General features: G+C 43.2%; 1 protein-coding gene across 2 annotated transcripts in view; it reads left to right on the forward strand.

Moving 5' to 3' along the window:
• The first annotated feature begins 2630 nt into the window (after positions 1-2630).
• LOC143124659 (uncharacterized) overlaps positions 2631-14118 on the forward strand; it is a 30077-nt gene continuing 18589 nt past the window's right edge. Inside the window, exons 1-9 of one of the 2 annotated variants that reach the window (XM_076286343.1) lie at positions 2631-3692; positions 4601-4700; positions 7119-8212; positions 9027-9686; positions 10126-10286; positions 10944-10986; positions 11795-11923; positions 12878-12985; positions 13156-13374. In XM_076286343.1, coding sequence (XP_076142458.1) covers positions 2925-3692; positions 4601-4700; positions 7119-8212; positions 9027-9686; positions 10126-10286; positions 10944-10986; positions 11795-11923; positions 12878-12985; positions 13156-13374 — 3282 coding nt within the window. In that variant the 5' untranslated portion in view covers positions 2631-2924. The remainder of the gene's footprint in view (positions 3693-4600; positions 4701-7118; positions 8213-9026; positions 9687-10125; positions 10287-10943; positions 10987-11794; positions 11924-12877; positions 12986-13155; positions 13375-14118) is intronic. The other variant, XM_076286344.1, reaches the window with a different exon arrangement.

Genomic DNA, 14118 nt, shown 5'->3' on the forward strand with positions numbered 1-14118 from the left:
TTAAAACGTCATAAAAAATACCTCAATGAAAGTTAACAATATCATTCATTATCATTCATGCCATTTACATTCAATTCCATTATTTCTGTCCAATTCCATTAGCTTGCCTTGGACTTTTGATTTAAACTTTTTGCCCATTCTGGCTCTGATAAGGATAAATACTAACTAGACAAAACATGACTGTCTGGTTCAGGGATTGCTGAGATACAGATTCAGATGCCTTGCACCAAGCATCATTTTATATTAAGCTTCTTAATTTTTAGCCATCTGTTTGTTGAGGAAGTCCACTTTGTTTGACCGAAAGCTGGATATGTGCCCCTCTTGAGATTCATGACCACCTCAGGAGCCCTTGACCTTTCCTCTAGATATCTGTTCGTTTGACCTTGACCTTTCCTCTGGACATCTGTTCGTTTGACCTTGACTTTTCCTCTGGATATCTGTTCGTTTGACCTTGACCTTTCCTCTGGATCTCTCTGTTTGCACTTCAGTCTTCTGGGAAGCCACTGAGTTCTGAAGGAAAGCAAATCTATCTAGATGTGCCATGGTCTGATGTGTTGTCTTTTTGGGTGTTTGTACAACTTTTTTTTTTTTTTTTTTTAAACCTGCTTAACATTACCAGTACTGCTAATCAAAGTTGCAGGTATTTTTGCCAAGTATCAACCAACAGGGCTTTGACTTTGACAGGGCTCATACACGTGGACTTTTTTTGCTTGCGGTCATCCTACTCTGGACTGTTGTCTTTTTGTGTACTTCAGTCTTCTGAGGCCCCTCTGAGTCCCGAAGAGGACAAAAGCTTGCTTTAGATGGGCCATGATCCAATGTGTTGTCATCGTTTTGGCTGCTTCTAGAACTTTTTACTGACTTAACATGTGAATGTTGTGATCATCAAAAGTACTCAAGGTAACAGGTGTTTTTGCCAAACATCTACCAACTGGGCTTTGAAGAGTCCATAGACATGGACTTTTGTTTTTATCTTTGTGTTATGGTCATCCTAGTCTTCATTGTTGTCTTTGTGTTATGGTCATCCTAGTCTTCATTATTGTTATTGCCCTTCGGAGCTTGGAGAAGAAGAGGATGTGAAGAAAGCTTGACTCATCCTTCAAAATCAAGATCTTCCTATGTTTGAGCAATGGACATTTGTCACCATGTGAACTCCTACCTTGCAGGTGCTGGCTGCTGGGGGCAGGCGGGTGTATGGTGCAGACACGTGGGCGGGTGCTATCAAATTACATGTTACCCACGTGTCTTCACTCTATACTCCAGCTTCATGTTTTAAATGCCAAATTGTGTGTTTCCCACTGACGAGTCTTCACTCTACATGCAACAGTCCTGATATTTTCATGTATGCCTAAAAATAATCACAGATCTGTGTATGTGCCCAAAAACATAAGTGTGTGTGGGGTGAGGGAGAGTGTACCGGTTATTTATTTATTGTTTTGACGTGTGACTGCTCTGTCCTTTGTTGAAGAGTGTGGGCAGAAATGGTTCATACTTGTGGCCAGGTGCCATCAAATTGATTGTTTCCCAGATTCCTTGTAATGGCCCCTGCATGAATACTGAAGCAACTGGACATGTTTACTTGTGCTTGTTCTTCCATTCTATGTTTTATAATTCAAACATGATTTCAGATTAAATAAAAGTGTTTGTATTTTCAAAAGACTGGATTGTTTTACATCATTGTATGCATGTGCCAGGCCCCATCAGTTACTGGGGGAAATACATTGGTGGGATATGTATCTTTAGGGCAAGTATAATAGTATGGTGTGTGTGTATCTCTATCTCTCTCTTCAGGGCAAGTAGTAATGTAATAGTAATAGAGTGGGATACAGAGGACAGAAATATGAGCCTTTGAACATCTGCTCTTTGTGTGTGTGGTGCTCCCCATACCCATTCCCTTAGAATTTATAGTCTAATGTAGTGTGTAAGTATTATATTTGTCATATTCAGTGGAATTCATAGTCTAATGTAGTGTGTAGCCTAAGTATTATATGTGTGATATTCAGTGGCATTTCATCTCTTGTGAGGAGAGGGGCAGTGTCAGCAGAAAACAAAGTGTTTGGACTCTGTGTGGTAATAAAAAGATTAATCATCAACTAATGGCTACTGCAGCCCTATGAGCTATGCACCAAAAAAGAGAGAAAATAAGATGCACTTGCATTTTCAACTGACTCAGAATGTCAGTTTTTTTTAATCCATATAAAACTTTTTTTGTCCAAAGCGACATTCAAATAACAGCAATACAATAGTTAAATTTAACAGTAAACAATTAAAAGGTTGGTAAGACTACATCAGGGAAAATTGCAATAATAAACAACAATGTCAATTCAATCAATAGCCTAATGAAAATAAATAAATACAACCATAAGAAACAATAAACTAAGTGCATGTGGAACAGGCCTTTAGACCCCTCTTCGGGGAAAAAAACTATCACAGAAACGGAGCGCATTAACAAATTATTTAATCTCAGAAATATTTTAATGGGGGGAAATATACTTTTAAAATATTATTTACCTATCTAGTTATTATTTACCAATCTAGTTATCCTAAACCCTCTTAGAGGGTTTAGGAGATAACCGGATGTTTCGTAGATGTGAACCCTCACCTACGGAAGTACTCTGTTGACACCACTTTCTTGCAAAGCTTGTGTGTCTGGCTCCTGAGGAGATGTTTTCACTCGCCAGAACATCCGAAATCTTTGGATGTAACACTTGAAACAGAGGGTTTCTGTAAACATATTTTTGTAAGTTCACACATGTAAGGGAAGTGTACTTTACTGATTGCGATGAGGAGCTGAACGCAGTTTACGGAAGCAGCCCACAGCTAGTTCCCTGCAGTTGCTAACGTTAGCTACGTTTGTTGTGCAGTAGTTGGAACAGTCTGCTAAGTTAACTTCGTCGCGAGGTAGCTTTACGTTTCATGTTACCATGATGTCACGAGATCCTCGGGGACCTCCTTTTGATCCCCGATTCCCAATGCATCCAAGGGGCCCTTTTCCACCAGACGGTCCATGGATGGAGCCACCTTTCCATGGTGGACCCGACCCACGCTTCATGCACGATGGTCCCCCGGAGCCATGGATGGGCCCTAGAGGACGAATGCGTCCTCATCCGTATGGACCAGACCCATGGATGCACCATCCAGATATGGATCCGATGGGTTATGGACCTATGGATGACTACGGTCCACGTCCTGGTATGCGGCACCCTTACGACATGGAGGGCCCACCATTACCTGGTGGACATTACCCCCCTCCGGAGTTTGACCATGGTCCGCCAATGCACCCTGACTATCCTCCCATGGATGGATATGGACCTCCTCATCCAGATCCGTATTTCAGGCACCCGCCGCTGCCCATGGATGACATGGAGTATGGCCCGCTAGAGCCTTACCCACCGATGCCCGGTAGGCATTTCCCCCCGCCGCCAGAGTTTGAGCACGGCCTTCCACCACCACCGATGCACCCTGATTACCCTCCGATAGACCCAGGCATGCCGCCGCCTGTCTTGCCGCCCCCCGGCATACCTCCCCCCGGCATACCACCGCCTGGCATACCGCCCCCCGGCTTGCCACCACCTCCGCTACATGAATATGGTCCTCCCCCCCCGTTTGGGCCCCTAGACCCGCCCTTCGCACCTGTGGACCCTCACTACCTACATCCTCCGCCATCGACTCAAAACCTCTCCGTCACTGAGGTAAGTTCTCTCTCCTGGTTGGACCAGAGCATTTCGTAAAGGGGCTTTGGCTCAGTACAGGACTGACCTCATTGTAACTTGTGGGTCTTGTCATCAGACACCAGTGGATGCTTTAGCATTGTAACTGTTGTCTCCATCATTAAATATGATATAGTGAGAAAAGCAGCTATAAACATGTGAATCAATTATAGTTTACTCTACCCAGTTGACAGGTATTGAATTGACTGTCACTGACTGACTGGCATTGAAGTTCTTTTTTGACAATGTGAAATAAAGAAGTCAGAATGACCATACAACTCTATGTCTGTCGGTCTGTGTACATTTGAACCCACACAGAGAGTTCAGTGCCCATTCCCTGGCTAGTCTTATCTTCAGTCTTGTGATGTATTGTTATTCAAACAGTCAAATTCCTTGTTTGTTTACACAAACTTGGCCAATAAAGGTGATTCTGATTCTGAAACAGCTATGCAAAAGCATGATCACGCAAATAGTGATGCTAATATTGCAGTATGATGGATTGTGTGTATATTGACAAAGAAGAATTTTCACGGTGTGTGGTGTTTGTACAGTAGGGTTCTGTCTAGTCTGTACTGCACTGCGGTCATGATTAGTCTGTACTGCACTGGCTCTGTCTAGTCTGTACTTCACTGGGGTCTAGTCTGTACTGCACTGCGGTCATGATTAGTCTGTACTGCACTGGCTCTGTCTAGTCTGTACTTCACTGGGGTCTAGTCTGTACTGCACTGGGTTAATGTCTAGCCTGTACTGCACTGGGGTCATGTCTAGTCTGTACTGCACTGGCTCTGCATGGTCTGTACTGCACTGGCTCTGCCTGGGTCATTGTTGGTATTTGGGAGGCGGGAGGCTGCTCTAGGTGATTCATGAACGAATATTCCTAAAATGTGCAGGTGATGAAGGAGCGTGACATGCTGAGGAAGCAGGTGGACCTCAACAGGAAGAAGGAGCTTGAGCTGGTGAAGGAAGTACAGGACTTACGCACGCAGCAAGGTAATAGATAAGAAGTCGTAAATAAGAAACACCTGAAGCTGTTGTGTTTATAAGAAGTCATAAATAAGAAACACCTGAAGCTGTTGTGTTTATAAGAAGTCATAAATAAGAAACACCTGAAGCTGTTGTGTTTATAAGAAGTCATAAATAAGAAACATCTGAAGCTGTTGTGTTTATAAGAAGTCATAAATAAGAAACACCTGAAGCTGTTGTGTTTATAAGAAGTCGTAAATAAGAAACACCTGAAGCTGTTGTGTTTATAAGAAGTCGTAAATAAGAAACACCTGAAGCTGTTGTGTTTATAAGAAGTCGTAAATAAGAAACACCTGAAGCTGTTGTGTTTATGAGAAGTTGTAAAAAAGAAACATCTGAAGCTGTTGTGTTTATAAGAAGTCGTAAATAAGAAACATCTGAAGCTGTTGTGTTTATACAGTTATATATATACAGTTACAGTATATTTATTTCTTCTTTAGGTCTGTCTACTTATCAATTATCTTTGCCCCCCAACACACACACACACTGACACTCACACTCTCTCTCTCTCTCTCTCTCAAAAACTCACACCCTCTCCCTCCCTCCCTCTCTCTCATTTTTTTCTCTACTTCAATTTCAGTAGAGCTTTATTGCCGAAGCAAACATATATCAAAAATCAAAACAACTGATACAATATCTGTTTAAAAAAATAAAGAATACAAATAAAAAATAAAAAGAGAGTGTAATAAATAAAATAGTAAATAGTAAAATAGTGTATAGTAAAACTGTAATGGTACAGTTTTACTATACATACTATACAGAATAGTTATTAATGTGCCATCATGGATATTGATTATTGATAGAACGTAAAGTATGCCACAATCTGGGTCACTTACTTCCTCAATTGGGGTGTGTCATGACCAAATGAGTCCAGTTCAACAACAACAAAAAACGAAGTTAACTATAGAATATTTGTCTTCGGTGTGTCGCATAGACGTCGTCATCGTCTTGCTGTACCCCCTCCGTCCTGTGATTGGTTCCTTCGTTGAGGTGAAAATCAGTTCCATGGAATCCAGGCTGCCTTAACCTGACACTCGCCAGATGAATTTCGTTTCGCTTAGCTCCGCCTAGCTTCACTCACATCCATCTGGGACCTCTTCCATTGAGAGTGATTTCTGCAACCGACTTTATGGTTCAGCCAATCAGGACGCAGGGCGGGAGTTTCATAGATGTGAAGTAGTGGAGAAGCGACCGTGAGACTGTTATCAGCGTCACGGGTTGGCTTCGATGTGAGTGGTTGAAGTAGCACGTCAATAGATGACGGACAAGTGGCTTATGCAATCATATGCAAGCATTTTTTGATTAGGCCCAGCCTTCTGAAACACCATTCCAATGGATCGGTTCCAGATGGATGAGTGGAGCTAGGCGGAGCGAAATTCATCTGGCGAGGGTCAGGTTAGGCTGCCTAGCACCTCGAACAAAAATCGTGTGCAAGGCATCATGGGAAACCCAGGCTAAGACTATAGAGCAACCTCTGGAAATTAGCCCTGAACTCCAAAACATATTGAATCGGACCAATCGGGTGCAATCTCTGTGAGGAATCTGGTCAGCAACAACTATGTTTAGGTTGCTGTTTCTCGTTCTAAATCTCTTGGCTATTTATGATGACTTCTTGAAGAGGCCAAAAGCCCAAACACGAAGTTATCAGACCAAAGAAAAAACAGAAACTTTCCTGTTTTCACACAACAAGCGTCTGAATGAGGAAGAAAAACGTCAACTTTTTTATCCAAACTTTAATGCGCAGCCGCACGCACATTTGGCCTTCAAAATCATATTTCTGTCTTGTTTTACAGTAAGATACGTCAATGAGTGATAGGTAAGAGGTTATTAAGGAATGTGTTCATGGTGAAATTAGAAAATACATAATTTAGTAATTTCTCGACCCTCTCTGCATTCGCTGTATCTCAAATGGATATACATGACATAGGACTCATTTGGCTGTGGCACGCCCCAATTTATGACATGTTAACAGGTACTGTGCAGCTAGTTTTGCACAACTTGTGTGCTCTCCCAGTAAGTATGAGAGCTTGTCTTCATTTTCGAATAATTTAAATTGAGGTATAATCTGAATTGATGGAAATGTTCCTGACTCTGCTGAATTTACTGCATTCAGTGAGGTTGTGGTTTTCGTCTTCAACTACTCCCTCACTACATGCAAACACTTTCCTCCCAGGGAGTGTTCACTTAATCTGTAGGATGTTAGTCATTGTCCTTGTTTGTAGTTAAAACACGATATTCATAAATTGTTTTGGATTTTTTTGGAAACATTTTAATTTGTTGGATTGTGCTCTCTCTCTCTCTCTCTCTCTCTCTCTCTCTCTCTCTCTCTCTCTCTCTCTCTCTCTCTCTGTCTTATCCCCCTTTCTCTCTCCTTCCTCCCCTTAGCGGTCCTCCTGAAGAAGGAGAAGAAGAAAAATAAGAAGAGGAAGCCGGAGGAGAAGGAAGTGCCAAAGAATCCGCATCTGACGGTGATGACCATCAGGGTGGAGATGGTGGAGACCAAGCTGGTGATCCTCCGGAAGGAGACCAGCGTCGTGGTGACCAGGATGGCCGAGCTGGACGAGGTGGGTCTGACCATGGGCCTCCCGCCCCTGCCGCCACTCCCAGTGTCCGGCTCCATCGGCCTGCAGGACCTGCCCCTACAGATGGCCAAGAAGAAGAAGACCACCGTCACCAAGCCGAAGCCCCCCACTGCCTCCACCACTGCGTCCGCCTATGTCAGCCTGGAGGACCAGCCGCTGCAGATGGCCAAGAAGAAGACCGCCGTCGCGAAGCCGAAGCCCCCCACTCCCTCCACGCCTGCCTCTGCTGCCACTGCCACCACCGCCCCAACAACCACAACAGAAGCTACACCAGCCACCGTCATAACTGATACAACCACTGCCCCAACAACCACAACAGAAGCTACACCAGCCACCGTCATAACTGATACAACCACCACCCCAACAACCACAACAGAAGCTACAGCAGCCACCGTCATAACTGATACAACCACCGCCCCAACAACCACAACAGAAGCTACAGCAGAAGCTACAGCAGAAGCTACAGCAGAAGCTACAACAGAAGCTACACCAGCCACCGTCACATCTGATACAACCACCGCCCCAACAACCACAACAGAAGCTACACCAGAAGCTACAACAGAAGCTACACCAGCCACCGTCACATCTGATACAACCACCGCCCCAACAACCACAACAGAAGCTACACCAGCCACCATCACATCGGATACAACCACCGCCCCAACAACCACAACAGAAGCTACACCAGCCACCATCACATCTGATACAACCACCGCCCCAACAACCACAACAGAAGCTACACCAGCCACCATCACATCTGATACAACCACCGCCCCAACAACCACAACAGAAGCTACACCAGCCACCGTCACATCTGATACAACCACCGCTCCAGCTACCACCCCAACCACCGTTGCGTCTGATTCAACAACCACACTAGCCGCTGACTCGGTAAAGGTAAACTACTGGAGAAATAGGGCAATGTGTATAGGTGGGCTAGTTTATATAATCAGTAAATTCAGTGCAGACAGCATTATTTTTACAATTTCCCTCACGGGATCAAAAGAGTATATATACTTATACTTATTATTTTTCTACACTGAATGCCTACAAAGAACTGAAAACAACTTAATTTGTAATTAACATTTCAGTGTGATAACAAGCAAGACATTGTGTATAAACATTTCTAAAACTGATAGTTCCGGTCCTTGATTGTGATTGGCCGAATCACGTTCGATGCCATTGTAAAATCCAGCACAAACATACACCTTGTTTGCATTCCGTTCCATATTACTGCGCTACCATTACTTGATACAAAAGTTAAAGTAGCTGCGTCTCCACGTTGCTTGGCAACCATTCAGATAGAGGAAAAATATTTCTTGGCGGAAGAATGATTATCTAGGAGTAACTCGTTATATTTCTAGTTGCTGTACCTTTACTTTATGAAACTTTGCCAGGTATTTATAGTAAGAGTTTTAGAAAAGCAATAAGCCACTCGAGTCCGTAGGTTGCACTGATTCTACAACAGCTAAGGGGGGTTTTAGGCACTCTTCTAGCACGTCATGCCTAATGACGCCCCTTAGCTGTTGTAGAATCAGCGTAACCTACGGCCTCTCGGGGCTTATTGCTTAATTAAATGGGGTAACAAGCAAGACACTTAAAGGCATTGCTTGATTGACTTGAATGACGGTAAATGTACAGTATATTGCACATCACACATCCCATGTCCTCTTAATCTTGGATGTGCATATTTTCCTCCGGTGTTTCTCAGGCCTCAGGTGATGCAGAGATGGACACAAATGCCGAGAGCATCCAGGCTGAGACTGCCCAGGCCTCAGGTGATGCAGAGATGGACACAAATGCCGAGAGCATCCAGGCTGAGACTGCCCAGGCCTCAGGTGATGCAGAGATGGACACAAATGCCGAGAGCATCCAGGCTGAGACTGCCCAGGCCTCAGGTGATGCAGAGATGGACACAAGCACCGAGAGCTCCCAGACCCAGACCACTCAGGTGGAGAGCGTCCAAGCAGAGACTGCCCAAGCAGAGAGCACCCAAGCAGAGTCTGCAGAGGCCTCAGGTGATTCGGAGAAGGGCACAGGTGCTGTGACCGCCCAGGCCTCAGGTGATTCAGAGATTGCCACAGGTGCCGAGACCGCCCAGGCCTCAGGTGATTCAGAGATTGCCACAGGTGCCGAGACCGCCCAGGCCTCAGGTGATTCGGAGAAGGCCACAGGTGCTGTGACCGCCCAGGCCTCAGGTGATTCAGAGAAGGCCACAGGTGCTGTGACCGCCCAGGCCTCAGGTGATTCAGAGATTGCCACAGGTGCTGTGACAGAAGCAGAGACCACCCAGGCAGAAGCGACCAGCAGCCTGGTAAAAGAGCCTGACAGTCAGCCGGCATCCTCTACTCCCACTGCCTCTTCCACCAAGGTAAACAGCAACAACAGCAGCAGCAGCAGCAGGATGGTTTCATTAATTACAACTTAGGATTCCAATATCTCATTTCTCTAACTGTAGTCAAACGTTGGGCCCAAAATGACTGAATGAATGAAGCCTGCTCCCATCTTTGTGTTTCCAAATAGTTAACATCAAAGAAAGTGTTTTCACTGATTACAAGTTACAGAGGAATACAACATCTTGTCTTGTCAAACGTGTAAAATAATGTCTGTCTTGATAGCTTGGATCCACAAAGTCATGAATGTTATGAATTGCTTGCCATTCGTTCCTGAATATTTGTCTTCCCAACCTGTAAATTGCACCTGCCTTGGCAGCTGTGGGCTGTGCTAGTGTGCTAGTGTGCTAGAGTCTGTAGGAAATGTTTCTCTTCTTCATGGCATTCTCATGTTCCCCTGCTCTGGTCTTGTTTAAGGATGGGGGCCAGCGGGCAGGGAGCAGCAGTTCCTCCAGCCAGCCGGGTCCAGTGAAGCTGACCCCTGCGAAGACCCCTGCTCCCCAGAACAAAACCTTCAAACTCATGACCAAGTTCCTGCTTCCAAAGAGGCCCAAACCGGCTCCTCTGTGCCCTGCTAAGTAAGCTAAACCAGTTCCACTGTGCCCTGCTAAGTAAACTAGACCTGCTTCACGTTGCCCTGCTAAGTAAGCTAAACCAGTTCCAATGTGCCCTGTTAAGTAAGCTAAACCAGTTCCAATGTGACATTCTTAAAGGGACAATGTGTAGAATTTCAGTTGTCATGGCTGAAAGGCCAATAATGTCCACGATGTCACTCTTCTATTGACTTGCATTTATTTGGCACAAAGTGGCATCATGAAAGAATTATGGTTTGAAGTTAGCTGGTTAGTATGCTGCAGCACAGAAAATAGCTTTGATATTTTTGATATTAAGTATCAAAACAGTTATATGTCACATCTGTGTGCTATTTCTACGAACTCTTTGATTGTTTGAAGATAATTGGATACGTTTTAAGATAATCGGACAGATGTTTTAAGATAATCGGACACCTTTTAAGATAATCCGACACATGTTTTAAGATAATCGGACACATTGCGCTTTTAAACAACTTTTCAATGGTGTGTGTGGTTGTACCACTTGCATTAATTGAATGAAAAAAAAAAATAATGACCGCTTTTTAAAAGAACGTTTTTTAAACAGCAAGGCCGTGTAAGTGATTCGTTTGTGGTATCTGGCAAGATTGAGCCGTGTATCACGTGACTGATGTGTGTTTGTAGAGCACCAGCCGGACGCTCAATGGGGGCCATCCTGTCCATCGGGGTGAGTACAGCCCACTGAACACGAACACTGAACAAATGTGCAAGATGTCTTGTTTTACTTAAGGGGTCCCTTATTGACAGGCGAAATCAGTTAACGAGCAAAGTGTCTTGTGCATGAACTAAAGCTATGATATGGTGTGTTGGCGCGTTAGCGGTCTTACTCATGCAACTACATTAGCAAAAAGTTTTGCCAAGTTTTGAAATCAACTGTACGAATCAGAGTCTGTATACAGTAATTTCCTGTATATTAACCGCATTGTGTATAAACCGCAGGATAGTGTTTTATGCAAGTTAAAAAAACAAAACCATATCAATACCATATTAACTGCCCCCGTGTATTAACCTCAAAGTTGAATAAATGTTGCAAAATCAATGTATAAACCGCGGCTAATAATTAGGAAATTATGGCACCCTGTTTTTAATCAAATGTAGTTATACTTTAAGCTTTGTCCATTAAGTAGATTACGAATCAGAGTCTGTACACCCTGTTTTTAATCTACATGCCTAGTCTATTGTTCCTAGTTTGCTTAATTCACATATTTTAAGACCGTGTTAGTATTACTTTTTAATTTTTTAGCTTTGGTTTAGTACAGGGGTGGTTTCACAGGGTGACATTTATACATTTTGCTACTGCCGCTGCTTCTAAGTGGTGTGCTTTTCAGGATTTTGAAAGGTGTTTCAATGAATTATACAAACTTAAAAATGTTTCTGGAGAAGCGCTGAATTATACAAACTTAAAAATGTTTCTGGAGCAGCGCTGTTAATATTATAGTAGAAAGGGTTGGATCATAGCTGTGTTTCTTTGTCAGGATAATGACCTTGGTGTCATTGAACGGGCCGACAAAAAGACGTTTCCTTTCAAGCTGAGTGCTTTTGTGGGCATACCTGATAATCTGGTCCCTGGAGTGAAGGTGCACTTTACGGTCTGCAAGACTGAGGTAAGGCCTACTAGTACGACTTTGTTGGTGTTGCAAGTAAACTCGATGAGAAAGATAAGAAAGAAGAATAAGATATGATGGCTAACTAGATATTTTTTCTAGATATTAAACATTTCTGCGTTGAATGACTCCTTATGACAAGACCGTGGACATTTTTAATGCGATTCATTTCGGTCTCGTTGACAGAACCGCTAGACCTACCATGCTTTCTTAATACTAGTACTGCTACACATTTCTTTAGGACTTGAGGACTGCAATAATTTATTTCTAAAAAACAAAACCACAGCGGAAAAATGTCTACACTTCATGATGTGCACTGTACACAACTGTATTTTAAAATAATTCCGTCCACACACACGGATACGCAAAATCAGCTGCTAAAGGCTGTCGTCGTCATAATCCAACGTGACGATCCAAAAATTCTGTTTTCCCTGTACACATGCAAACACAAAAATAATCATTTTCAGTGACCTAAAACAGCGTTTTTGTGTGTAAGGCAAAAATGCATGAAAATAACCATTTTTCAGATAACCCGGCTATGTGTAAACACCGCCTGAGTAAAACACTGAACCCCACATTACTCCTGAAGTGCTGATTGGTGCCTTTCATGACAGCCTCGTTGCGCCGTGTGTGAATGTGTGTGTCAGTGGGAGACGTAAATGTGTTAAGCACTTTGGAGAAAGGTGCTATATAGATGCAGTCCATTTACCGTTTAATAAGTGATTCCTTCTAGAATTCTACGCAAACGATCTATAGTTTCAGTGTTCTCAATACAGTCTATGGGGAAAATCTCTCAGGGTAATTGTCACATCATAATGTGGAACTCTCGGTTCGCGAACATTCTAATCACATATTTGTGACCGTACTCCTCAACAGGTTAATAAGTGAGTTTATTGCAGAAGTTCTCATTCAGCGTTGTTGGCCTTTGTTTCTCACTGTGTGATGTTGACGCAGGAGGATGACGATTGTGCAACTGACGTGTGTGTCCCGTCTGGAGGCACAGAGGAGTTGCACGGTGAAGTGTTCGTCGGAGTTGTCACCAAGAGCATAAAAAACGCACAGGTGAGCGAGAACCAGAGCTGAAACTTCCACTAGATTGAGATGAATCTTACTTGAAAGGATACAATGTACACACAGAAACAAAATTGTTTTGGTTGAAAAAATGTCACAAAAATTCCAGCATGTCAAAAAAGATGAGTGTAATGTAATATCTTGTTTGTTTGTTTGATTAGTTGAAAAACAAGGTGAAGCAGCTAAGGCTGGAGACATCCATCTATGGTACGGCAATGGAGCTGCCCTTCACCGAGGGCGACTGTGCCGTCACACTGGTCACCAATGACCTTGTGACCTTCCAGGTGGTCACCAGCATCGTCACCAAAACCATGAGGGCTACGAACATCCGGCCACAGGTTCCAGACACGTTCCAGGTCACCAACGAGACACGAGTCATGGTGAGGCTCCTATGTGCAGCTAAACTGAAATTGGCTTATTTACTGTAGATCTCCGTGACACTGATGCACATCTTTAGAAAAGAATGAGGTTATTTATGTTAGATCTCTGTGAAACTGATGCACATCTTTAGAAAAGAATAAGGTTATTTACGTTAGATCTCTGTGAAACTGATGCACATTTTTAGAAAAGAATGGGGTTATTTACGTTAGTGTGCAGCAAAACTGATGCACATCTTTAGAAAAGATTGGGGTTATTTACGTTAGTTCTCCGTGAAACTTATGAACATATATTGGAAAGAAAGTGCTCTTGCCATTAGTGTGCTGAATGAAACTGATGAACATCTTTAGAGAAGGGGTTATTTACGGTATTTTGCAGTTAAACTGATGAACATCTTTAGAGAAGGGCTTATTTACATTAGTTTGCCGCACAACTGATGCATATCTTTAGGAAAAAACAAGTTCCTTACATTAGTTTGCAGCGAAACTGATTTCTCAGTCATTGTTTGGTGTTTTAAACAAAAAAATGCCACAAAGCACCTTTAATGTTGGTTGGTTTGTATGGGGTCGCCTAGGTGGAAATATCGGATATTCATTACCGTTACAATTAGTCGCAATTGAGCTGTAGGTGAAAATTAATTTTCTGTGTTACAAACTTCTTGGAAGCAAGGACGAACATGTTCCATCTCCGTAACTGAAGCTGAGGAAGCTACAGACACCTTACACCATAACTATGTTGAGCTACAG

The sequence above is a fragment of the Alosa pseudoharengus genome, unplaced genomic scaffold (genome assembly GCF_046254945.1).
Source record: "Alosa pseudoharengus isolate Yale_2024_CS ecotype anadromous, Long Island Sound unplaced genomic scaffold, YU_APseudo_1.1 YU_APseudo_1.1_scf_15, whole genome shotgun sequence".
Lineage (NCBI taxonomy): Eukaryota > Metazoa > Chordata > Actinopteri > Clupeiformes > Clupeidae > Alosa > Alosa pseudoharengus.